Source organism: Gymnogyps californianus, unplaced genomic scaffold, assembly GCF_018139145.2.
Source record: "Gymnogyps californianus isolate 813 unplaced genomic scaffold, ASM1813914v2 HiC_scaffold_37, whole genome shotgun sequence".
Classification (NCBI taxonomy): Eukaryota; Metazoa; Chordata; class Aves; order Accipitriformes; family Cathartidae; genus Gymnogyps; species Gymnogyps californianus.
Genome location: NW_026114257.1, coordinates 207,148 through 232,569, shown reverse-complemented (window position 1 = coordinate 232,569; position 25,422 = coordinate 207,148). Strand labels below are relative to the sequence as shown.

General features: G+C 40.2%; 1 protein-coding gene across 1 annotated transcript; it reads right to left on the bottom strand.

Moving 5' to 3' along the window:
* Positions 1-4,725: 4,725 nt before the first annotated feature.
* LOC127028621 (aldehyde dehydrogenase 1A1-like) lies at positions 4,726-17,998 on the bottom strand. Its single transcript, XM_050914341.1, has 8 exons — positions 17,987-17,998; positions 15,411-15,515; positions 12,620-12,688; positions 10,454-10,582; positions 6,490-6,603; positions 6,094-6,196; positions 5,347-5,528; positions 4,726-4,779 (listed from the first exon to the last, which is right to left on the bottom strand). The coding sequence occupies exons 1-8, from the start codon at positions 17,996-17,998 to the stop codon at positions 4,726-4,728; spliced, it is 768 nt and encodes a 255-aa protein (XP_050770298.1).
* Positions 17,999-25,422: the final 7,424 nt, after the last annotated feature.

Here is a 25,422-nt window from a genome sequence, read left to right as displayed (position 1 = left end):
AAGTCTTCAGGAGGCGTGACTGTGGACGGAGATTTAGACTATAAAAGACACAATTGCAAAGAGCCACGTTGCGCGTGCCCATCACCGGAGGATTACCACGCTCCTCGCCGACGCCGCGGGATCCAAGGGTGGTGACTATCTCTTTTCTTTTCCCCCTCTTTCTTTTTCTTTCTTTTCTCTCTTCTTGTGAATGTTTTGCTGCAACCCACGCTGCCCACCGTTACGCCTTCCACAGTTTGGATTGTTCAAATAAAGCATTCAAAGTGATCGTTTGGTGTCGTTTCACCTTAATTTAGCCCGGGGGGATCCCAGAACCTCTATGACCCTCTGATCTGTCCGGTCTGGGTCGTAACAGTAACCACCGCCCTGTCATCTATTTCAGGCCATGCTTCCAGTGGAGCCAATGTAGCCAGGAAAGTGGCCACGGGGCTCCAGCGCTCAGAACAGGGCCATCCCGGAATATGGGGAGTCACCGTCGTGGCCTCCCCAGTCCCCGACTTTTTTGCCAGTCTTGGCATGCTTGTTCCTGGATCCTGCCGACTACGCCAAATGTGTGAGCCGGCACAGGCAGGAACAACCACAAAACCACGGATGAAATGCAAGGAGTAAATTTATTTTCGTTACCACGCGAACCGGGGGATCCCCAAAAGCAGCACCCGGGCAGAGGCTCACAAGTGGGAACGCAGGCACCACGGAGCTCGGTCCTTGCTAGAGGATTGCTAGAGGAACCTGCTGTTTGCACCTGTTTTTCAGGGATTTGCGCAGGCGTAGTTTACCACTGTGCTTTGATCTTTCCCACAGCAGGGCAGGAATCTCAAGCATGTTCAATAGTTTTGTGGTTTAACCCCAGCCGGCAACTAAGCACCACGCAGCCGCTTGCTCACTCCCCCCCACCCAGTGGGATGGGGGAGAGAATTGAAAAATAAATAAATAAATAAACAAACAAACAAACTCGTGGGTTGATAAAGACAGTTTAATAGGACAGAAAGGAAGAAAAATAATGATAAAGATAATAATAAAATGGCAATAATAATACTAAAAGAATTAGAATATACAAAACAAGTGATGCACAATGCAATTGCTCACCACTCACCGACCGATGCCCAGTTAGTTCCCGAGCCGCGATCCACCCCTCCCAGCCAACTCCCCCATTTTATATACTGGGCATGACATCATATGGTATGGAATATCCCTTTGGCCAGTTTGGGTCAGCTGTCCTGGCTGTGTCCCCTCCCAGCTTCTTGTGCCCCTCCAGCCTTCTTGCTGGCTGGCCATGAGAAGCTGAAAAATCCTTGACTTAATATAAACACTGCTCAGCAACAACTAAAAACATCAGTGTGTTATCAACATTATTTTCCTACTAAATCATAACACTATACCAGCTACTAGGAAGAAAATTAACTCTGTCCCAGTCGAAACCAGGACAGATAGGGTGCCTCTAAGTCTATCACAGGCCTATGTTATCTGAACACAGATGTTCTACTTGTCAAACACACAAGGATAGACAACAATTAGAAAGATATATGTATTTTTCTACACCCCAGCTGCAAGTCACTTGAGCGTGTTTACAATCCTCCTCGCTATTTTTCTGTTATTTTCCCACACCCATTAACTGTGCCTTAACAATGTTCCAGCTTTGTTCAATTGCATATCTTGAAGTGAAACAGCTGGAGAGCCCTGCAAACATTCTCATATTTAACTTCTCAAAATTTTACAGGCTTTTCTCAGATATATCAGTAATCAGAAATGTAGACATAAGAGAATCAGCTCTACGGGGTCTAATATCCTGTTTTTCCTTAATATTAAAAACATGTAAAATAAATGTATTTTATACTTCTTCCACTACTCTTGTCAACTACAAATGGTCCATCCAAATGAGAATTGCTGGGCTTGATTCTGCAATTGTAACAGAGGGCGTGATCCAAACAATGGAATATTTCTGCACTTCACTAAGGCTGGTAGATCCACCCTGCTGTTTTCCTAAACTATTAAAGAAAGTTAAAAAGCAACAATGGTACAAAGCAACTGTAATTCATTGTCGTTTTCAGTTCGTTCTAAGATGTTAGTGGAATAAAGACTCTTACATTTGAGTCTGAGAACCATGGATGGCAGATTGTTTACTGGGTGAAGCCAACCTCTGTGCTGACCCGCCCCCCCCCCCAAACCCCACTCACCAACAAATACAACCTATGCCAAGCACATTTTAGTTTGTCTCTGTAGTATAGCAAAATGCATCATCTTTGGCTGGAAAAGGACTTTATGATGGCAGTACAATAGGGGCTTCTATTTCTCTAACCCCTTCCAGTTTTCAGTGACAAAGTGGGTAACAGGAAATAGGGTTATAGCCCCTAGAAAGTTCTAGATTGGGATTAGAAATAGATCACTTTCTTCTCCTCCCCTCTCCAAATCAACCAATCACCACTTCATGCCTGCAGGGAAATTTTGTACAAGTTAGCATTGATTTCAAGAAAAACTCAAAGGTAAAGCTTGTTTGGTAGAGGCCTACAGTATAACATCCTCTTTTTTCTATTCCTTTCATTTTCACAAGTTCATGATTCTTTTCTTCACTCTTTCAAAGCTCAACCCTTCAAGCACTGGCTTATGAAGAAACTGAGATTACTTCCAGGGGGACAATTACTCTTGCACAGAAGATGCTTGTCTGTGATCATACTATATCATTCAGCAGGGATGGTGTGCATCTTATTCTCTTTTCCACACAATAAGAAAGGTGGCATTTCAGATAATGAACGAGTATTACCATGGTCGTAAAATTAAGAAAAAGTACTTTTTAAAGGTTTGGGGAGTCCTGGATGCATATTAGACTAAACAGTTATTTAATCAAAGTTGTGATAAAAGCTTATATTTATAAGAATATTCATTTATAAGAATATTGATAAGGATTTGAGTATTAGTTCCCTGCACTCCCTTTGTCATTATGCTTGCAAACAGTTGCCTTACTGCATGCTGAAGACATAAAATTTCTGGTACCATTGTGGTCAAATATCTCTTGTGCATAAACATCATGAAGAGAAGAAATTGTTTAGATGATACAGCTCATGTTGCTGACAGTTGTTCCCTTGTTATTATTATTGTCATTAGTTTTCTTAATAATGTGTGAATTAGCATATATATATATATATATGTTCTTGTGCATTCCAATAGGGCCTTTGGCTCCTTGGTGCTCACTGTGCAAAGCTGTCTGTGCTGCCTGAGGCAGGTGCTGCCCCAAAGAGCCTGCAAGCTGAAGGACAAATATGGCTTTCAAGGAGACTCTATGACAAGAGAACATAGTGAATAAGCCTGATGCAGGCTATCCTTTTTCATTTGGAGAGAGAAGTAGGCAAAGCACAGCAAGAAATTTAAAGAGAAAGAGAGATATTTAAAGTAATTACCACAAAAGAAATGCATCTAAACTGCGTGGTTAAAATTTTCTGTAAAAAATGGACTACAAGAACAGCACAAACAGAAGTAGACTGTACTAGTTCTAGAAGGAGAAACTTTGGTAACCTGTGAAGAAGTTAAGATGTCTGCTAAAGCTTGCTAGGAAGAAAAAGAGGTCAAGAAAGGCTGAGACTGGAGGAGAAAGGAGTTCCTCATATTCTTTCAAATGCTTTCAGTAATGCCATTTTCAAGTGTTTAACCTTTCATTTTATTTAGTAAAATTTATTTTTCTCAATCATTTAAATTGTTAGTATGAAATTTTAAACTCAGTAAAGCCACAATAGCATGAGAGTGGATTCCTGTTAGTTTAGTATTAGCTATATACTAGACTGACACACACCTGAATTACTGGAGTTACTTTGTTACAGACTCCCTGGCCTCTGGCATTTGAATTTATTCAGCTGAAAATATTAGCTTGTTAGCAAGACACATTGCAGGATATCAGAATAGCATCCTTACTATTTTCAAATTCTCCAAAGCTTGTGTGACATGGAATGGAGTCTTCCAATTTGCTTAGTATCTTTGATTATATAAAATGATTGTGATAACCAATAAAGAACATGTTACATTATGAAATGCATGGGAGTTTCCTTCACTTCAGCATTTGCTTTATCTCTGATACAGTTCCTTTCTTCTGTTAGTATCAAATGTGTACATAACAACTCTGCCAAGAAGTACAAACTGATATGGGAATAAGACTCTAGATAAAAACTAATTTAACAGTTCTCTGATGTAATCCACAGAACTGCGATAGCAATGCTTTTTAATGTTGCATTTCAGCATTCATTTAATGGAGCAGCTGATGGCATAACTTTTAACATAAGCAGGAAAAGGTACAAAATGATGTTCTTAAATTGTGCAGTATTCTAAAACTGATAGCAGCATAATGAAACACTAGCATCTTGGAAAAGGGGAAACAACACAATTAACTTTAATTTCCTCAAGCTGCTCACTTACAGTGGTAGTGCTTGAATACAATGTTAGCAATTTCTGACATGGGTGATCGAACCTCCACTTTTACAATTGTTGCATCTGAGCTTTCTCAGAGTGTTTTAAGTTCTATATAATTGTCCCCATTCCATAGTGTGAGAAATGTGAATGTGATTCATGTGAGTAAAAACAGAATAGAAGAGGGAGGATTGGTTCATGTAGATATGAAGACATAGTTGAGTGAAAGCACCATTGTTTTAATGCAACTGCGGACCCTGACGGGGAAGATTGTGTAATCGCAAACTGCAGAAGTTCCTTTATCTATGGGGTTGTAAGTTTCTAAGTGGTACAAGCTTAAAACCGGTTGGGGGATGATTGATTACCAGAAGGAATGACAGAAGACATGCGCTGCACGAGATAAGAAGGCGAAGAGTTCAACCTTAAAAATCTGTATAAAGGTGCTGAGGAAGACTCTTACTTCATCCCAAGACCCCCGCCCAAGACCACCAAGAGGCAGTGCGCATGTGAAAGGGACTTGCAAAACTCATTTTAATACGAAGCGAAGGACAATTTGCATATCACATCACCCTGTTAAATATGTAAGAGTATAGACTATAAACGCTATATGCTGCTGTCTGTAGGGGTGCGTGTTGGTAGAGCCCAGGCTCCCCGCGCACCCAGTGCTGTTTGCTTGCCTTTATTCGCTAATAAACCAAGTTCCTGTTAACGTATTATTTCGGGACTCGGTCATTTATCACAATAGTAAAGGGAACTGGAAAAGAGAATCAAAACTTACCTTTAGGCCTATGATGGTGGCACTAATGATTAGAACTTAGGTTTCTTCCTCCTGGTCCTCCAGTCTAACCACTAGACAATTGTACTTAGCCATAATACGAACATAACAATAGATTTATAAGTACAATAAAGTCTGATGTCCTATTAAAATTATATTGGAAGCATGCTAGCATTACTTACCTGAGAGCCTTGCTGTACACTGGGCAACAGAGGATTCCCAAGGGTATACTTTGCTCGTTCAATGCTTCGACGAACAAACTCATCATAAATAGGCTCTTCCACAAAAATCCTAGATCCTGCTATACAACACTGACCCTGGTGGTAGAACAGACCAATATGTGCAAATTCTACAGCGGTGTCCACTGCAAAGAAGTGCAGAGTTCATCAGATCATAAGCTTGAGTGCTCACATCATAAATTCTTTATTACCCTTTGTCATGCCACCTCATTTCCCTTTTTAGTACTTTTTATTTTTATGGCCCTTTAAGACACATATATTAATCTGTTTATGTCCAAAATGCTGTTATGAAAAGCAGCACAGTACTCCTAAACAAATGCACATTTGACTGCACTGTGTGAAATGTTGATTCAACATTATTTGCTCTATCAGCAATAGCAAGAGAAATACTCAGCTAGAAAGTTAATATACTTGTATAATATTCATCTAGTTGCTTTTGGTTGTGCATTCATGTTGCATTAGGATGATACTTAATTACAATAAGAATTGGCATGTTGTCAGAGGTTCCCATCCATCAATGAGCCATCAGTTTCTGGTGGCAATATAAGTGAAAAATATGGCATGACTACAAAAGAAAAATGACTAATTATCCCTCCTTAAGTGAGGGGTAACCATTTTTTCTACAAAGAAAAGAAAAACAAAATAGGACTTGCAAAAGTAGTAGTTTTATGTAATAAAAATGCTACTAACAGTCTGCATCTGCAAATATAATGTTAGGACTTTTCCCTCCAAGTTCCAATGTAACTCTCTTCAGATTACTCTTCCCCGCTGCTTCTTTGATTAGTTTGCCAACCTAAAAGGTAGGAAAAGGACAACAATCTCAGCAAATTTATTAGGACCTCAGTAACACTTCTCTGAGTTCCTCAAAAGTGAAAATCACAGTTCACAATTGTCCACTATCACAGTAATTATAAAAATAAAACTAAAAAAAGAAAAAAGGAGAGAGTAGACTTTGTTTAACAAACCAGCAACCGAAAGAAATAAAAAAGTTTAAATAGTTACATAGAACAAGTTAGACATTAAATCATTACTGGGAATCACAGGGGCAGAGTTCCTGCTTATATTTTTTTACATTCATTAGAATACCCGAGTAGAGCCTGTGAAAGCCACTTTATCTACACCCATGTGGTAAGAAATTGCTGCTCCAGCGGTGGGTCCAAAGCCTGGTACAATGTTCACTACTCCAGGTGGAAATCCTGCCTGAATTGGAAGAGAGAACCCTATAAAGTTGAGGAAGTGATAATGACTAGAAGAACCTGTCTCATATTGTCTTACTTCCCTTTTCAGTTCTCCAGTCACTTTTTCTCAACCCCAGAGTCCCAAACATGTTAATTTCCACACACACACACACACACACACACACACACACACACACACACTTTCAGGCCACAGAATTTGCTCTTTTTAAAAAAAAAGTATTTTATTTTAGGGGTTTTTTTTCAGTGCCATTGCAAACATATACTTTTTTTTTCCCCCCCTTTTCTCCCTCAGGTAGATGTGTAAAGAAAAAAAGATTGCTTAATTTCTTGTCTGCTTCATTAAAGCTGTTTGAATCATTCTGTGTCCCTGATGACTTCTGCTTATTATCCTTCAAGTTAGATGGCACTTAATGATCTGTTGACTTACACTGAAATTCTATTATGAAAAAATGATGGAAATAGTATTTCAAATTCAATGTCTGCTTCTTCCTCTAGACATGAGTTGAAAGTAGAGAGGCAGACAACATGACAGTTTACAGCACAAAGGAGGCAGATCCAGCTAACAAGCATGAAAGGTTGGCTGCCTGAGATATGCACAGTTCCAGTATCTTGCAAATCTTGCCTTTCCTGTGGGCCAAATCAAACCCATTGTTTCCTACCAATCCTATATTAGATTTGCTCCATTCATTGGCAAAATAAGTTTTTTCCTTCTAACAGCCCATCAGGCAAACTCCCATGAATGTGTGAGGTGCGGCTGGATTTCCTGCCTGCTTATGGATCTCAATGGCACTTATGAAGCAGAGCAAGCATAAAATTATAAAAAGGAAAATTATGTCTCTCCTGTATTATCACTGAAATGAGTCAATTTTTTGAGTTAAACAGGAGTTTAGAATAACATGCATAGATTCCATTTCATTTGGATTAAAAATGGTGAATTTCAGTTGGTAAATTATAGCTCCTAAACCTCATGTCCTACTTTATGGATGCCAGACAATTATTTCAGTTCTAGGGACTTCAGTTGCTCACAGGATTATGCTCTGATTCATTCCATCAATCTTTTTATGCCATTTAACATTTCAGTTCAATATTTACCCCAGAACTGATGAGACAATGAGGTTCTTCGCATTTCCTTAGCAGTGTGTTTCCCACCTAATCTGGACAAATAATTTGCAGAGAAAAATAAGGAAGATATTCTCTATGGGGGTTAATTCACACAGTCACACTTCGGGCATTTCATTTCCATGTCTGTATTGGAAGCTATTCTCTATATATTAGCAAAGGAGCCTCCTGTGGACTATTGATAAAAATAGCGAGGATTAAGAGCAGCGACTATATTTCCTTTCTGATGTGTACACTTGACAAATAGAATGTTAAACCACAATGATCAGTTAGTTTCACAAGAACTCTAAAGCAGCTACTGAAGTGATCACTGAGTTTTTGATCTCTTACAGGGATTTGGACTCCAACTTTATTTGGGTAATCCAGATGTAAACGAAGACTCAGCTAGATTTTGGTGAATAAATATTGAGTGATCTGATGGGATGAATATTTGCCTTTTATTAAAGCTGCACAATGTCTACCAGATAATCCACTAAATACATTTAACAGTGATGCGCTTAAATTCCTCATTGTGGTGGGTTGACCTTGGCTGGCCGCCAGGGGCCCACCAAGCCATTCTATCACTCCCCCTCCTCAACAGGACAGGGGGAGAAAATATGATGGAAAAGCTCGTGGGTCGACATAAGGACAGGGAGATCACTCACCAATTACCAAGACAGGCAAAACAGACTTGACTTGGGGAAATTAATTTAATTTATTGCCAATTAATAACAGAGTAGGATAGTGAGGAAGAAAAACAAAACTAAAAACAACTTCCCCCCACCCCTCCCTCCTTCCCAGGCTCAACTTCACTCATGACTCTTCAACCTCCTCCCCCCACTCCGATCGGCACCGGGGGGATGGGGAATGGGGGTTGTGGTCAGTTCATAACGCTTCGTCTCTGCCGCTTCTTCCTCTTCACGCACTTCCCCTGCACCAGCGTGGGATCCCCTCCCATGGGATACAGTCCTTCATGAACTTCTCCAGCATGGGTCCTTTCCATGGGATACAGTCCTTCAGGAAGAGACTGCTCCTGCATGGGTCCCCCACGGGGTCACAGGTCCTGCCAGAAAACCTGCTCCTGCATGGGGTCTCCATGGGCCACAGCTTCCTTCAAGGCATATCCACCTGCTCGGGCGTGGTCCTCCATGGGCTGCAGGGGGACAACCTGCTTCCCATGGTCTCCTCCACGGGCTGCAGGGGAATCTCTGCTCTGGCGCCTGCAGCACCTCCTCCCCCTCCTTCTTCCCTGACCTTGGTGTCTGCATAGTTGCTTCTCTCACATTTTCTCACTCCTCCCTCACACAGCTGCTGCACAGCGTTTTTTTACCCTTTCTTAAATGTGTTATCACAGAGGCACCACCAGCGTCGCTGATGGGCTCAACTTTGGCCAGCGGCGGGTCCCTTTTGGATCCGGCTGAAACTGGCTCTGTCCGACATGGGGGCAGCTCCTGGTCTCTTCTCACAGAAGCCATCCCTGCAGCCCCAACTGCTACCAAAACTTTGCCATGTAAACCCAATACACTCATCCAGCTGAACACTGAATGGACAAAATGTGAACCATCTCTTGTCTTTTCCTAAAAGTTTTGTAGTGCCATACCAGTCATTATCACTATGTAACAGTTCTAAACTTGCATGCAAAAGTGACTGCTGATCACATTCCCAGTTATTAGCTCTCTTTTTAAGAACTCAGAATATCAGAACAGATATTTTTCATTAGAATCAGGGCAGAACTTAGTTACTTTTTCCCTGTAAATTTGCTTTTCCACAGAATTACAGTTTCTGATACTTGTTGTTAAAAATTAATAGAGAATATATCTCTGCTTTTTCTTAAAGCAATCCTCCCTCCCCAATATTTTCTAATAGAATTTCCTATGATGTGATGCAATAACAGCAGGATTTGGCTTCTTCCTGATACTCATTTAGTTTGCGTGAAGTGTCAGGGCGTAGCCAGTCAGTGTGCTCTGTTGAATCACTTTTTTGAAGCAGATTGCTAAAATATGCTAAATCATTAGCATTAGCACTCTGGAAGGTTACCCAGCTGGTGATTATTGACATTGGTGCCAACTTTTCAAACATGTTAGATTACATTTGTTGATCTTATTGGGAGGCAGGATAGTTAAACTACTTCACTGATCTTCTCTGAGTGTTTTCTGGGCTGGGCACAATAATCAACATTACTTTGGAGCCACTGGAAAAACCACCATACTCCCTGCATTCAAGAGCACAAGGTGTATTCTTCCAGTTTCTGTGTGAAGAGAGTTCACAAGTTTGGCAGTAGTCAAGCAGTTCAGTTTTACAGCTCTCTGTTAATTATAAATCCAGATGGATGAAATGTTTTTTCAGTTAAAAAATAAGAATAATTAGCTGTACAAATAGGTCCCTTTCTGTGATAACAATGCTAATAAAGTCATTGCCACCCATGTCTAAATAGCCTGCTCTTGACTCCTTGTTTGCTTTTGACTTCAAAAAGTATGGCACTTTTGTAATACACGTTTTCCAAGGAACGGAGTTTACTAAATCGCTGTTGTGGGGGTTTTTTTGTGTGGACTAGGCTGAAAGATATGCATGCTTTTGCCCTGGATTGGCTTCATTGGTTTACAGTAACGTAGGTTCCATAGTATAAGGCTAGACATGCAATGAGAAGTACTTGCAGAGGACAGCCTAACTTATATTACCTCTGTGGCATTTCAGCTGAAGTATTCTCTTACATTTCTGAGAAGTACAAAAAAACTCTGCTGTTACCAACTTACCTCTTTAATTAAGGATCCCATGTAAAGAGCAGTCAGTGGAGTTTGTTCTGCTGGCTTGACAACCACTGTGTTTCCACAACAAAGGGCAGGGGCAATCTTCCAGACAAACATAACCAATGGGAAGTTCCACTGAAAGACAGATGATAAGGTGTATCCTATTTCTAATACATCTCCAAAATGCCTTTGCTTTTTCTACAATAATAGCACAAATTGTCAGCTGGGTGGTTGAACTCTTTGCTGAGCTCTTTTCAGCGTGAAGATATTTTGAAAAAGTAACTGGTGAGCAGTGTTATACAAAGAGCAGTGATTTTGGTATGTATGAGTCCAGTGGATCCAAAGTGTTAGTTAAAAGCTTAGGAGACAGTAAGAGTACTCCTGTAACAAAGCTTGACAAAAAGTTGCTGGATTAGCAGTGAAGTTGGGAGTTTTGCTATCTTGTTTCTTAAATGATCACATGCATCATTGATTCAGCTTTCTAAGGGAGACAAGGTAATCACGTGTAACACTGCCCCTGCCCTGTTCCCTGGCGGTTTCACTGGCAGCTCTCTGTTGCAATCAGTCCAGCCAGACTGCAGAGCAGCTGACTGCTTTGACCCCATATTCAGCAATGTGGGGCACAATGTGGTTGAGGGGCAAAATGGTCTGGTCATTTCTGTCCCTTTGAGAATACTTCTAATGGTTTGAAAGCGCTGAGCCCATGAGCCTCAGTGCGAAAGACACAATGTGACTTACGTCTAAGAAAGTGGAGAAAAAGGCTGTTAACAGTTACTTCTTATGTCAGAAAGGCTTGGAGAAGTACACATGCAACTGTTCTCTATCTCTTTCCTTATCCCCTTTCAATCCCCATCCCCCCCCCAATAACAGAAGCACAAACCAACACAAAGTAAGGGATCACAGGGTTTTCTAGCTCTTCTTTAGTGAAGTAGAATTGTGTGAGCAGAAGGGAAATGCTAATCTAGCAGGTGTTTTGCAGCATTTATGTAATTCTCAAGGTTTTTGGTTTACGTAAAAGCCTCCAACTTGGTGGGTTCAAGTTTCAATGGGGAGAAAAGAGATATACTTAGACGTCCTTGAACATTTTATAAGGGTAGCCAGTGTTTGTACTAATACCTAACTGCTTGTACTTGAAGGCCGCAATTTTACTTAGAAGTGACTACATTTAGTGTGTCTAGTTCTTTAGCATATCTTGGCTCTGAGTGCTTTACTTGAAATATCTTGTGCCTGACTTGCAAGGGAAACCAGAATGGCAGATTCCTAAGCTCTCCTAAAGGCTGGATCCAAATGTGATATTCCAGTGATATCCTCAAAACCGATGCAGTGGTCTAAAGAGAGAGCAAACCTGCAAGCTCAACTGAAAGATATCAGGAACATGTGTGGGACCCACATGTCTGAACAAACCTGGTAGACAAGCTGACTGTTTCAGAAACAGGCTGTTGAACAGGTCATGTCAGGCTGCCCACACCTACCATGTGCACAAAGGTGGGTGGATTAGGAGTGTATAGTGCATATAACCATTCTCACAGCAACCCATCAAAACTGTATAGACCTCATGAAAGAGTCTACTTTCTCAGTGTTTTGGGTGTTCAGATGCAGGCAGGCCTTTTGAAACTCCACTTAGAATAAGTAACGTAAAAAAAGGGAATTCCAAGACTCTGAACAGGCATTTGGGAACATGTGGCTCAGTATCACTGTGCTTATTAGACACATTCTTTGTGTTGTTACTTGTACCATCAACAGGGTGTATGAGTCTTGGTCATAAATAAAGATCTCAATGGTCTAGGTGCTGTACAAAACAGAATAAACATTCCAGATCCCAAAGAGTTTATTGCTTATAGGCTGTAAATATTCCCCTCTCCTACTAGTTTATTTCCAGTTCTTTCAATTCCAACAGAACACAAAACTGTCTTTCAAAACAATCCATCAATCAGTCTTTTGAGATTTATTTTTCCTCCATAAACAGGGAGGAGAGAGGCAAGGTTGGACAGGACTGACTTCAAAACTCCATGTTGCAGGTTTTGAAGAATACCCAGGGTAGTCTCTACCTTTTAGGACCAGAGAGGTTCTGACTGGTAATGTTTCACTAATCCACTTGCATAGACAAAATTTCAAAAGCAAGTCCATTTACAACAGAAACACCTGTATTTTATATAAATGGATCCAACTTACAGGAATAATTTGGCCACACACACCAATGGGCTCGTGTCTTGTAAATGTAAAAAAGTTTCCATCTGGGGGAAGAAGAAAGAAATTGGACATTTAAACAAAGCATTTGTGAGAAACAGTTAAATCGAAAAGATAAACTTGGATAACAAGTTTTTCCTGAGCAATTTGCATGCATTGTTTAAAGGATTTCTTTTGAACTTTCTTTTGGTATTGCTGGTTGCTAGAGTCTCCTCTGGGTAAATCACTATCAAGGTTGACTAAGTCAGCTAAGTTGACTAAGTTAACACCAAAGTCAATTGTCTTAAATGTGAACCAGATCTAGAATCTTTAACTGATGTTGATAACCCATAATTAATTCTCCTTATAAGGGAAAAAAAACCCACAAACCCTGCATTAGAAAGCCCAGAATTCCCTAAACCAGCACAGATCTGCTAGGCAGGAGACCCACAGAACTTCCCAAACCAGGAGATTTGGGAAAAGGATGGATCAGAAAGATCCCTACAACTAGCACATTCTCCACATTATGGAGTAGTACTGTCACATCACCTACATCAGGTAGATGAAATTACCAGATTAAAAAGGATTTCTTTTCTTCTGAACTGTCACAATCTCATCAAAGACCAGTTTATCTGTGACCCAGAAAACTACACTCAATGAATAATTAATTCAATTTATTTTTTTACTATCTCTCTCCATTGTAAACATTCTAAAGCTTCACAATACAACTTGGGATGTATGTCCTGGAAAACAACAAGGAGAAACCATAAGTCGTACTTGTATGAATGATGTAAATTAAAACTAAATACAGTGCCATGTGTTCTTGCTACTACAAGCGCAGAAATAATTAAAACCTAGAAAAATTATATAAAACTAGTTAAGTGCTTTTATAGACTTTTATAGATGTACATTTCCTTTACATCCCACTGACCATTTGTTAAATAAATGTAGTGCTGCTTTATTATTATAGGGGCCTTTAGGATTAGTGAATGTAGCTTGAAAGAGTCAAACTGAAATGAAAACAGTTCCCACCCACATATGTGTCTGTGCACTGTATTCTCCACATGGTTTTTTTACATACTACTGCAAGGCTGTGTACAGTCCTTTGTCAATTTCATTGTACACACAAATTAAATTCCTAAAATCTCTTGGCTTATTATCTAAACACTAGGCTTTAGAATATTAGGTTCACAATGACCGTGTAATTTACTAGATTTGTACATTTCACTTGGCAATTTAGTTAATAGCAGTTGCCATTACACATTAGTTAACAAAATTACTGGAGAGAAAGCAAACCTGTGTGTCGAACAGTACCATCCTTTATTTAACAAGTTGTTACATTGCTTGTAAAGAATGAAAGCTATAAGAGTTCTGAATGCTAAGTGAACAGTTGCAGGTCACGAATAATTTAGTCTGAGGATGATCAAATATCAGGCTAACCTGATTTGCAATGTAATTTGATTTTCAAAGACTGAATAGAGAAGAGTTAGAAGGGGTAGCATTTTACATCAAAAGCACCTATGATGCCAGTGTGATACTATTCATATCAAGCTCATATGCTAGACAGATAGCTTTTGCGATCCATGATGAAATTACAGAACTGAGTAATTGAGATTCAGTGGGCACAGGAAGTTGAATGAATTGGGTTCCTATTTATTCCTCAAAAAAGAATTTCATTTCAGAAAGAATCTCTGTACAGTATATTAAAATATTCTGAAAGAGATTGTGCTCATTATATTGGCAATAAATTTTTGGTAAACTGGTAACCCAGATCTAATTTTCTCCCTGCATAACCTCACAACATCCTTGTAGTCCTCCTGAGTTGCCTGCCCCTTCTTCCAAAGGTCATAAACAGTTTTAAAACTCTTTAAGCAACACTGTCTGTTCTATTTAAACAAGTAACCCCCCTACTTGATAACATGCATTTAAACTATATAGTATCACTAAGAAAATCCTTTTCAACTGTAAATTACCGAAAATAATGAATATAGCTGCTTATTTGAGGGCTTAGGTTTTCATTACAGCTTTGATTAAACTGCATTTATCTTTAATTTTCCACTAAGAAATCTCATATATGTCAAAATGAATGTTTGTTTATGTTTGTCAACAACTTCTTTAGTCCTCTGCTTAAATTCATCAAATCAACATGCAGGAAAGAAATCAGTTTTAGTGGAATTAGTCTCTATTTCATAGGTGACTTTCAGCTTTAGAGTCTTTTTTAGGACTATGTTCCAATATGTTTTTTGGAAAACCACATTGCTGAAGGGCGCAGTATTGAGAAATTCACAGCTGTAAATGTGGGTGGTCATGATTCCCTTAACATTTTCTCATTTTGCCTATCATGGGAAAATACCAATAGAGCTGAGTATTTGTCCACTTTATTATGTTATCTGTAATGAAAGACCTTATGTAATATGTGTTATGAACAGATTACATCACTGTGTGAGGAAAAGACAGGAAAAAATAGCTAAAATAACAGTAAAGTTACTAGATGCCACTAATCAACGATAACAGATAAAAATATTATTAATAAATATGACAAAGATTATTTCCTCATAACTTCCTTGGATGAGTAAGGTCTTAAGTATAAAGCAGTTTTCCTGTGTCATTTTATACATAACACTGAAGTTTAGTAAAAAAACCTAAGCATTATGTTTGCAGAATGTATCTAGAAAGAAGTAGGTGCATCTCTAACAGGTACTATTTTACATCAACACAGGAGGTTGTTTGTCTTCCTGCTTTTAAGATACAGAATTAAATTCAAAGCTAAGGTTAAAAACAAGAAAGAAAACCCTACCTTATCACCTTCTTCAATCTGACAGATTTCCTCTTCATTTGCAGGGTTAAAGATTTGAAATTTTTTGCCACTGACTGAATCATGCCACTCGTTATTTACAAATATCTGCAAAGGAAGAAATAATGTAACAATATTAGCAACATATATAGCTGTTGTCTGTTATCTATTTTAATGAATAAATCTATTGTTCATAACTGAGAGCTATCTGATAGGTACCTGAATTCAAAATGGAATATCTATTTCTACATTATTCTGAAAAGATGAGTGAACATATATGCAGTTAACAAGGAACAGTTTTTTGAAATTAACTTCCTTTGGAGACAAGCCACTTTCTCTCTCCACAAGATATTTTCACTTTGTCTCATATTATCAAAAGATACTGGTACATAGGGGTCCTTCCTCTCTCAAACCAAAGTCTATGAAGTACAAGGGAGGTACAGTCCTACCTGGAAAAATGACCTACCTAAAATTATCTGTCTTATCTATGCTCACAGTATTGGTAACTGTGGCCTTTCTGTTACACGCCCCTACAGAAATAAACCCAAGACTTGGGTTTAGTACATGTAGTCCATGTAATATCCTGCCAAAATGCAATCCCAACAAAAAATGACCAATAGCATATTTTTCTGAAATGAAAGTCATGACTAAAAACTCCACAGTCCATTGAATGAAACAAAGAAAGGAACATTTAAACAGTGTAAAGAGCAAGCAACAGGGCTTTGTATACTTCTCTATTTCCACGTAACAGGAGAAAAATAATCAGTTTAGGTCGCTGTTTTTTCACCAAAATCCTTTGGGTTTATGGATTGGTGCTTCATTGGATGTAACCCTAATAAAGATTTAAAAGCAGAAACATAATGCTATTTATCTTTTATGGGATCCACTCCATTAAACAAAGGGAGGAATTACAAATCAAGAGGAAGTGACTGATGTGTTCACCCAAAGTATACTGTTAGCATCCATAGAGAAATCCTAGACTGTCCTTGCAGTTAGCAGTAGATGCGTTTGAGAGAGACATGCTCTTAAAAAACTTAGCAATACATATTGGGAAAATGTTCTCTCTCATATACAATAGATGTCTTGAAAAAAAGTTGAATTAATTTACTGATTAAATCCCAAACAACTATTTTTTTTAATTGCCGTCTTTTCTGCCTGTCCTAGTCTTTTAAGGAAGGGAGGTCTAGCCTTCCAGACCATGATCAGCACATATTCATATTGGCCAAGCTAAAAAAGTCCGAAAACTGAATAGAAGGGGAGTTTCAAAGGTGGCTCATGGGCAGAAGATGACAGTGGTACCCAGCTACATATACAATCCAGTACATCTTACTATGTCCTAGCTGTTAACATATGAGAAATAGTGGCACCTCTGATCATACCTTCAGATGCTATTTCCTACTCTTTTTGAAAGAATATTTGCAGGATCTTAACCTGAACATTTTCTCATCACAATGCTGTATTTCCCACAGGTTATACTACTGGTACCAGAAGTGGAGTTATGATCATATGACCATAATTCTTTACTTGCCATGTGAATATACTCACATGAACATATAGCAAATGTTGCTGCTGAGAGTATATATGTCCTCACTGCTGGGCAGAACTACAGCTGATGGTTATGTATATGGAAGGTACTTCTCTCTCCCCTCTCTACCTTAACTTTTCTCTTGAAGACACCAGGAATTCAAATCTCTCCCTCTTTGGTCTTCAGCATGTGCTGCAATTCCTGCCTTTGCAGGATGCAATATACTTTAATATACTTTGATACTTTGAAATCATATAATGCAAGCTACTTGCATTATATGATTTCAAGCTTTGATTAGATGGTCCTCGGGTGACAGTTTTAGCTGTCATTTCTGCATAACCAGTATGACTGTCTTCTGTTTAAGCCGGTCACAATCATTTGTTGCTATTCATTATTTATTCAGTAATTTCCATCAAAATCCTGGTTATCTCCAATTCAGTGACCACAGGCTCCAAATCTTTTGTCTCCTCCCCACCTTCCATCCAGCCAACAGGTATAGGATGCAAATATACCCCTGTTAATCTGACTGTCACCACCAGTTTCAATATTTTTATTGGAACTGCAAAGGACATTACAGCAAATTAATATTACTTGTGTCCAGTTCGACAGTCTTTCATACTTCATTCCAATTCTGAGGATCTCTGTTATGTCTCTAGACTGATTTCCCTCAGCGGACACCACCACTCTTGATTTTCCATCCTCCCAAACACAGGTCCCTTATTGTAAGCTGTTGCCTTCGAGATGAACATCCATATCCCAGGAACATCAGGCCACCATGCTTTACTCATTTAAGTGTTTTCTCATGACTTTTATATGATGGGCTGGGAAAAGCCTAATAACATTAAACCAAGAAAATAAGATAAAAATATACTTTCCTCAATCTTGCTAGAAAAATCTGGTCTTTTTATTTAATATATTTCTATTTCCTCCCTTCTCACTGGCTTCCAATGTTGTTGCACTGCCGGCACACATATGAGATCTGAGCTCATGCTTGTCACTGGGACTGTGGTGGGCTCTTACTGTATTAGGTATTTTATTCTCAGACTATGCTTACCTTTGGGATCATGGCTGAAAATAGCATTTTGCCCCACTGTTAATCACTGGTTATAACCACAGTCATAAGACTGCAGTGCAGAAGGGCCTGAGTTTAGCAGCAAGCAGGAACTAGCAGAAAAGGTGTGATTCCCATTTCCTCTTCATCAGGATAAAGCACCTACTGCTGTTGCTCAGAGCAGCAGGAATTTCTGCATTTAAATAGAAAACCAGAAAATACTATAGGGCAGACAAATCAAAGCAAATGATGCTTGATTTAGGAGAGGGCAGAGTCAAGGCACCATAACTGCAGGATAAATGCATTTCGTCACATGGAACTGCAATTTAAACCCTACCACCACAGCCACATATGTTATGAAAACATGAAAGCTTTCAGGGAACAGATTTTTTTCATAGTATTGAAATTGCTTATGCTGACTCTCTGAGCAGTTATTAATAATTGGTGAATAATTTGGTAATAAATTAAGACCAGCAAAACTATTTCTCTCAACATGGATATGGTAACAATTTGCAATTATTATATTCCTGTATTTTTCAGCTTGTTTATATGTAGGCACCATATATATGGTGTCATTGTTGCCTTCAGTCATCAGCACTGACCAGCAAACTCCTGATTTATCAAAAGCTGTGAGGGAAATAAATATGAGAGTCCCTGGAAATTTCACTTATGTGATGTAGTTGATCATAGGAATATCCACAGAAGATTCTGATTGTTATGAAAGGGCAAAGTCAGCAGTTAAATGGCTAATATGAAAAAAGCCATCCTTAGTGTCCTGGTTTAACCCCAGCCAGCAACTAAGCACCACTCCCCCTCCCCCCTCCCAGTGGGGTGGGGAGGAGGAAAAAAAAAGTAAAACTCGTGGGTTGAGATAAGAACAGTTTAATAACTAAATTAAAATAAAATACACTACTAACTAAGAATAATAATAATAATATAATAATAATAATTCTAATGAAAAGGAATATAACAAAAAGAAGAAATAACACCCAAGAAAAGACAAGTGATGCACAATGCAATTGCTCACCACCCGCTGACCGATGCCCCAGCAGTGATCCACCCCTCCCAGCCAACTCCCCCCCTGTTTATATACTGGGCATGACATTCCATGGTATGGAATACCCCTTTGGCTAGTTCGGGTCAGCTGTCCCGGCTGTGCTCCCTCCCAGCTTCTTGTACACCTGCTTGCTGGCAGAGCATGGGAAACTGAAAAGTCCTTAACTTAAGATAAGCGCTACTTAGCAACAACTAAAACATCAGCATGTTATCAACTTTATTCTCACACTAAATCCAAAACACAGCACTATACCAGCTACTAAGAAGAAAATTAACTCTATCCCAGCCGAAACCAGGACACTTAGTAACTAGTTACATTGCCAAGAAAAGAGACAAAGTAAAATGTAAATATTAACATAACACTGCTATGATGTTACAGTATGCCAAATTAATATCCGTCTGTGAAAGGAATAATAGTAAAACATATAATTTTTGGAAGTTTTGAAAGTATTTGTTTAAATACTACATTTATTGCACCAACCAATATCACCCATAAAATTACTTTAGAGTATCTTTCCTATTAATGTTTTTAATACCATTCCTTTTTAAAATGTAATTTTATTATATTAAATATGTACACAATATTGTATCAGGACTGTATAAATCAAACTATCCAGATGTCTTTTTTAAGCTAGATAGCAGTCTTGCTTGTGCAGATATGAAAGACAGAAAAGAGAAGGAAAAAGTCAAAACTCTCAATATAAGCAGTTACATATATTGCAGGTAGCTGCACTCATAACTATGTGAGCAGCTATGCTCATTTAACACTGTGGAGTATACGCTGCAAACAAACAGGATATGGATTTCTAAATTCAAGGAGCATTGATGAACCAGCCAACAGCAGCCTCTGGCTACTCTCCCATCTTACTGTAAAAAAAACCATTTGGGATCATCTTGCAACAGGTTACAGTGTTTTTTCTGTCAAGCAAAATTCCTTTGCCAGTTTGGATTCCTTTTTTTGTCGGATGTAAATGCAAAAGACCCACTCTTCTGTTGCCCATGCTGCGCAGGGAGTTTTCTATAATGACTGAATATGGCCCATGGGGTTTAGGGCTGCAAATTTATTTTGTAAGGATTGATGTCTTAGAAATGTTGTTGTGAGCATTTTATAATTGTTATTTCACTGGTATCTTTAGGAGAAAAGACCATTTTTATTTCAACAACCTGAAGAATTTATAACTTCGCACTAGACCCAGAAATTAGCATTTGTTGTAGATGAGGCTGTATACTAATAAAGCTTTGTATTTAAAATATAGCCCAGGTAACAGGCTATTGTGGCTAAAATCCCTTTGATCGTCTTTATTTTCCAGTGTCAGAGTATAATAAAATCTTGATTCTCTGAACTGATTGATTGCAATTCAGATAATCAGATATATAGCTTCCACTATTTGGGGTTTAAGTTATCTGCAAGGCTGCAGCATTTCTGTCTTTGTTTAGACAATTGATTTGGTCATTCAAGTGATCTGAGCAGAGAACTGGGAGAAAAAGATCTGCTCTTCGCCTTTCTTTGTCATCCCAATGTTTTCTTTTTCCTTCAGTTCTTGAGTATGTTGTGAAGACTGTAAGTTCACTTTGTAAAGTATTTGTTAGATGGAAAGTGCCATATTTATATCTTTGTTACATAAGGAAAGTGTGGGATTCGCAGGGAGTGTTGCGAGTGACCTTGAACAATTAGACATAGCCTTGAAAGACATAGAATGAGGGAGTAAGTAAGTGATGAAGCAGGCGCGCAGAAAAGAAGCTGAAGACTGAAATAATTTGGAACACAGATATGGGACCGAAGCCAGAAGACGTGTGTCTTGCTTGACAGCACCAATCAGAAGCTTAGCTGCGGCGCGTGAACAGAAAGTATTAACCAATCAAGGAACAAGCCTGAGCGCGTGGACAGCTAATGAATCTATATAAGCACAAACTTGTAAACAATAAAGGTCTTCTTTGGTTTTACCCGCACCAGAGTCCATGAATCAATCCCTACAGGAAAGTATTTGACTCAGGACAGCTTTGTCTCAGATGGACCATATGATAGCTCTGCTGGAATGGATGTTAGGGCTCTACATTAGGTGCCAATACATTATAAAACATAACTACTTAGAATATCTTCGTGAGGCTAAGGTTCCCTTTCTATGGGTTCTCTGTTGTGCAAAGTCTGCACAGGTTTTCAGTTCTCAATGCTTCCACAGAAGTTACTTTAAAGCTTTAGTCAGTTTGCAGCCCCTACATGTGAGCAATTCAACTGATTTCAGTGGAATTATTCAAGAGTATAAAGCTTATGCACAACTCCAGAGATACATGAAAGATAAAGGCAGTACAGGCACTGCATCTTTTTGCTAGTAGGAAAAGAGCCAAAGAGCACCGTTATCAATGAACAATAGAATTTTAACAAGAAAATTAGGAAAAATAAAGTCAAATTATTCACTTGTTGCTCTGAAGTCTTAAGGTTCTACCAGCCTTTCCCCTGAAAAGCTCCAAGGTCCAAGAAAACATTTTCATCTTAACTTCTACCTCTTTAAAATGTGTTTTTAAAAAAGTATAAGAAGCACAAATTACATCCATATATGGAAAATAAGACTAAAACCAAAACACAGATGACTAGAATGGGCAAGTTCATAACCTGTGTAATTTAAGGAAGCTCCATTGATTTGAAAAGCTCTTGTGGTGGGTTGACCCTGGCTGGATGCCAGGTGCCCACCAAAGCCGCTTTATCACTCCCCCTCCTCAACTGGACAGGGGAGAGAAAATATAACGAAAGGCTCGTGGATCGAGATAAGGACAGTTTAATAAAGCAAAAGCAAAGGTCATGCGCGAAAGCAAAGGAAAACAAAAGATTTTATTCTCTACTTCCCATCAGCGGGTGATGTCCAGCCACTTCCCGGGAAGCAGGGCTTCAATACGCGTAGCAGTTACTCCAGAAGACAAACATAAATAATGAATGCCCCCAACTTCCTCCTCCTTCTCCTAGCTTTTATTGCTGAGCAGACATCATATGGTATGGAATATCCCTTTGGTCAGTTTGGGTCAGCTGTCCTGGCTATGTCCCCTCCCAAGATCTTGCCCACCCCCAGCCTACTGGTGAGGGGGGGGCAATGTTGGAGAGACAGCCTTGATGCTGTGCGAGCACTGCTCAGCAGTAGCCAAAACACTGGTGTGTTGTCATCAACACCTTTCTAGCTACCAATACAAAGCACAGCACTATGAGGGCTGCTATGGGGAAAATTAACTCCATCTCAGCCAGACCCAATACAATCTCCACCCCTTATTCCATACCATTTGCGTCATGCTCAGGTCCCACATAATTTAATATACACATATATATATCTTCTAACCATCCCATTGTATTTAATTCTCTTTACTGAAATCCCTTCTTACCAACACTTACAACTTATACTATGTACTTAAACCATCTTTATACTCAACATACAGATTTATACCCAACATACAGATTTATACATTCTCATTAACTACTATCCCCTGTCCTTTAACCGAGAGATATTACTCTCCCATTCCATGGGCTTCTTCTGCTCCTCCAGGTGTTCACAAACAGGCTATGACTTGGGCCCCATCTGTCAAGATGGGTGTTCAGGACAGGAGAAGCAGTATGTTTGATTGTTGGGCACCAACACCGGCTTGATTTGGGTCATCGTTGCACTCGTCTGGTTCCTTGCGAAACTCACTCTTCATCGGTTCAGGTCATTCCTGCTACATTACTTCCTACAACATACAACTCACATCACAAATTATTTTTCCCCCAAGGTTAAATCTCCCTGAGGCACACACTGGGTCTCCCCATCCTTCCGCATTACCCACCAAGTACACCCAGGTCCTTGAGCAAAGACAATCTCACGAATGGGTTTGCCTTTTCCCATGGGAGGAGCAATCCATACCGCCTTCCCCAGCCACTTCCCCATGTGCACTACGGGGACCTTATCTCCTCCCACAGTATGTAAGGGTTTTGTTTGGGCAGGACCAGGGCAGTTAGCAGATCCTCTGGTGTTAACCAGCCAAGTGGCTTCTGCTAAATTTGTATCCCAGTGCTTCCATGCCCCATTGCCCAGTGCTCTCAACATAGTCTTTAACAGTCCATTATATCTCTCAATCTTTCCAGAGGCTTGTGGGTGATAGGGGATGTGATACACCCACTCAATGCCCTGTTTCTTTGCCCAGGAGTTTGTGAGGTTATTCCGGAAATGAGTCCCATTATCTGATTCAATTCCTTCTGGGGTACCATGTCACCACAAAATTTGCCTTTCAAGGCCTAAGATGGTGTTTTGGGCAGTGGCATGGTTTACAGGGTATGTTTCTAGCCAACTAGTAGTTGCTTCCACCATGGTGAGTATGTAGCGCTTGCCTTGGCATGTTCCTGGCAGTGGTCCAATATAGTCAATTTGCCAGGCCTCGCCATATTGAAAACCCAGCCACCACCCTCTATTCCAGGGAGATTTTACTTGTGTGGCTCGCTTGATTGCAGCACATGTTTCACATTCATGAGTGACCTGTGTGATGGCCTCCGTGGTCAGGTCCACCCCTCGGTCCAGAGCCCATCTGTATGTTGCATCTCTCCCTAGATGTCCCGATGTTTCGTGGGCCATCGAGCTACTAATAGCTCACCCTTATGCTCCCAGTCCAGGTCCACCTGAGCTACTCTGATTTTGGCAGCCTTGTCTACCTGTTTTCATTGTTTCAATGTTTTTCAGTGGCACGGCTTTTGGGCATGTGAGCATCTACATGATGTACCTTTAGAGCCATGTTTTCTACCCGGGCAGTAACGTTCTGCCATAATGCAGCAGCCCAGATGGGTTTACCCCTGCGCTGCCAATTGGTTGTCTTCCACTGCTGTAGCCACCTCCATAGGGCATTAGCCACCATCCAGGAGTCAGTATAGAGTACTGGCCACTTTTCTCGTTCAGCAGTCTCTAGGGCTAGTTGGATGGCTTTCACTTCTGCAAACTGACTTGACTTGCCTTCTCCTTCAATGACTTCAACGACTTGTCATGTGGGACTCCACACAGCAGCTTTCCACTTCCGATGGTTTCCTACCACACGACAGGATCCATCAGTAAACAGAGCATTATGCCTTTCATCTTCTGATAACTCATTATATGGTGGTGCCTCTTGGGCACGAGCCATCTCCTCAGGCAATGCTCCAAAATCTCTGCCTTCTGGCCAGTCCATGATCTCTTCCAGGATTCCTGGGTGGTTGGGCTTCCCCAGTCGAGCTCGTTGCGTGATCAACGCTACCCACTTACTCCATGTAGCGTTGGTTGCGTGATGTGTAGAGGGGATGTTTCCTTTGAACATCCAGTGTAGCACGGGCAATCGTGGTGCCAAGAGGAGATATGCTTCTGTACCAACAACTTCTGAAGTGGCTCAAACCCCCTCATATGCTGCTAGTATCTCTTTTTTCAGTGGGGGTGTAGTGGGCTTCTGATTCTCGATACCCCCAGCTCCAAAACCCTAATGGTCGACCTCGGGTTTCTCCTGATGTTTTCTGCCAGAGGCTCCAGGTGAGACCATGCTCCCCAGCTGCAGTGTAGTGCACATTTTGCACAGCTGGTCCTGTCTGGACAGGCCCAAGAGCTACCGCACAAGCTATTTCCTGTTTGATATGCTCAAAGGCTTGTTGTTGCTCAGGGCCCGACTCAAAATAGTTCTTCTTTTGCGTTACTCGATAGAGAGGGCTCGCAAGCTGACTATAACCTGGAATATGCATTCTCCAGAACCCCACAAGGCCTAGGAAAGCTTGTGTTTCCTTCTTGTTAGCTGGTGGAGACATAGTTGCTATCTTGTTGACTACATCTTGTTGACGCACATTGACAGCGTCCATCCTGCCATTTTATTCCCAAGAACTGAATCTCCTGTGCAGGTCCCTTGACCTTGCTTTTCTTTATGCCAAAACCAGCTTTCAGAAGAATCTGAATTACTCTTTTTCCCTTCTCAAACACTTCTTCTGCCTTGTTGCCCCACACGATGATGTCATCGATGTATTGTAGATGTTCAGGGGCATCACCCTGTTCCAGTGCAGTTTGGATTAGACCATGAGAAATGGTAGGGCTGTGCTTCCACCCCTGGGGCAGTCGATTCCAGGTGTATTGGACACCTCTCCATGTGAAAGCAAACTGTGGCCTGCATTCTGCTGCCAAAGGAATTGAGAAAAATGCATTGGCAATGTCAATTGTAGCATACCACTTGGCTGCCTTCGACTGCAGTTCATATTGGAGCTCTAACATGTCTGGTACAGCAGCACTCAGTGGTGGCGTCACTTCGTTCAGGCCACAATGGTCTACTGTTAACCTCCACCCTCCATCAGACTTTTGCACTGGCCATATGGGACTATTAAAAGGTGAGTGAGTCTTGCTGATCACTCCTTGGCTCTCCAGTTGATGAAT

Bases quoted from the DNA above. Each gene is read 5' to 3' on its own strand.
- LOC127028621 (XM_050914341.1), bottom strand. The intron at 12,689-15,410 runs GTAGGGTTTTCT...TTCTTTCTTCTT, and splicing joins AGATTGAAGAAGGTGATAAG to CCCCCAGATGGAAACTTTTT. The intron at 6,604-10,453 runs GTAAGTTGGTAA...CTTCCAATTCAG, and splicing joins TGGGATCCTTAATTAAAGAG to GCAGGATTTCCACCTGGAGT.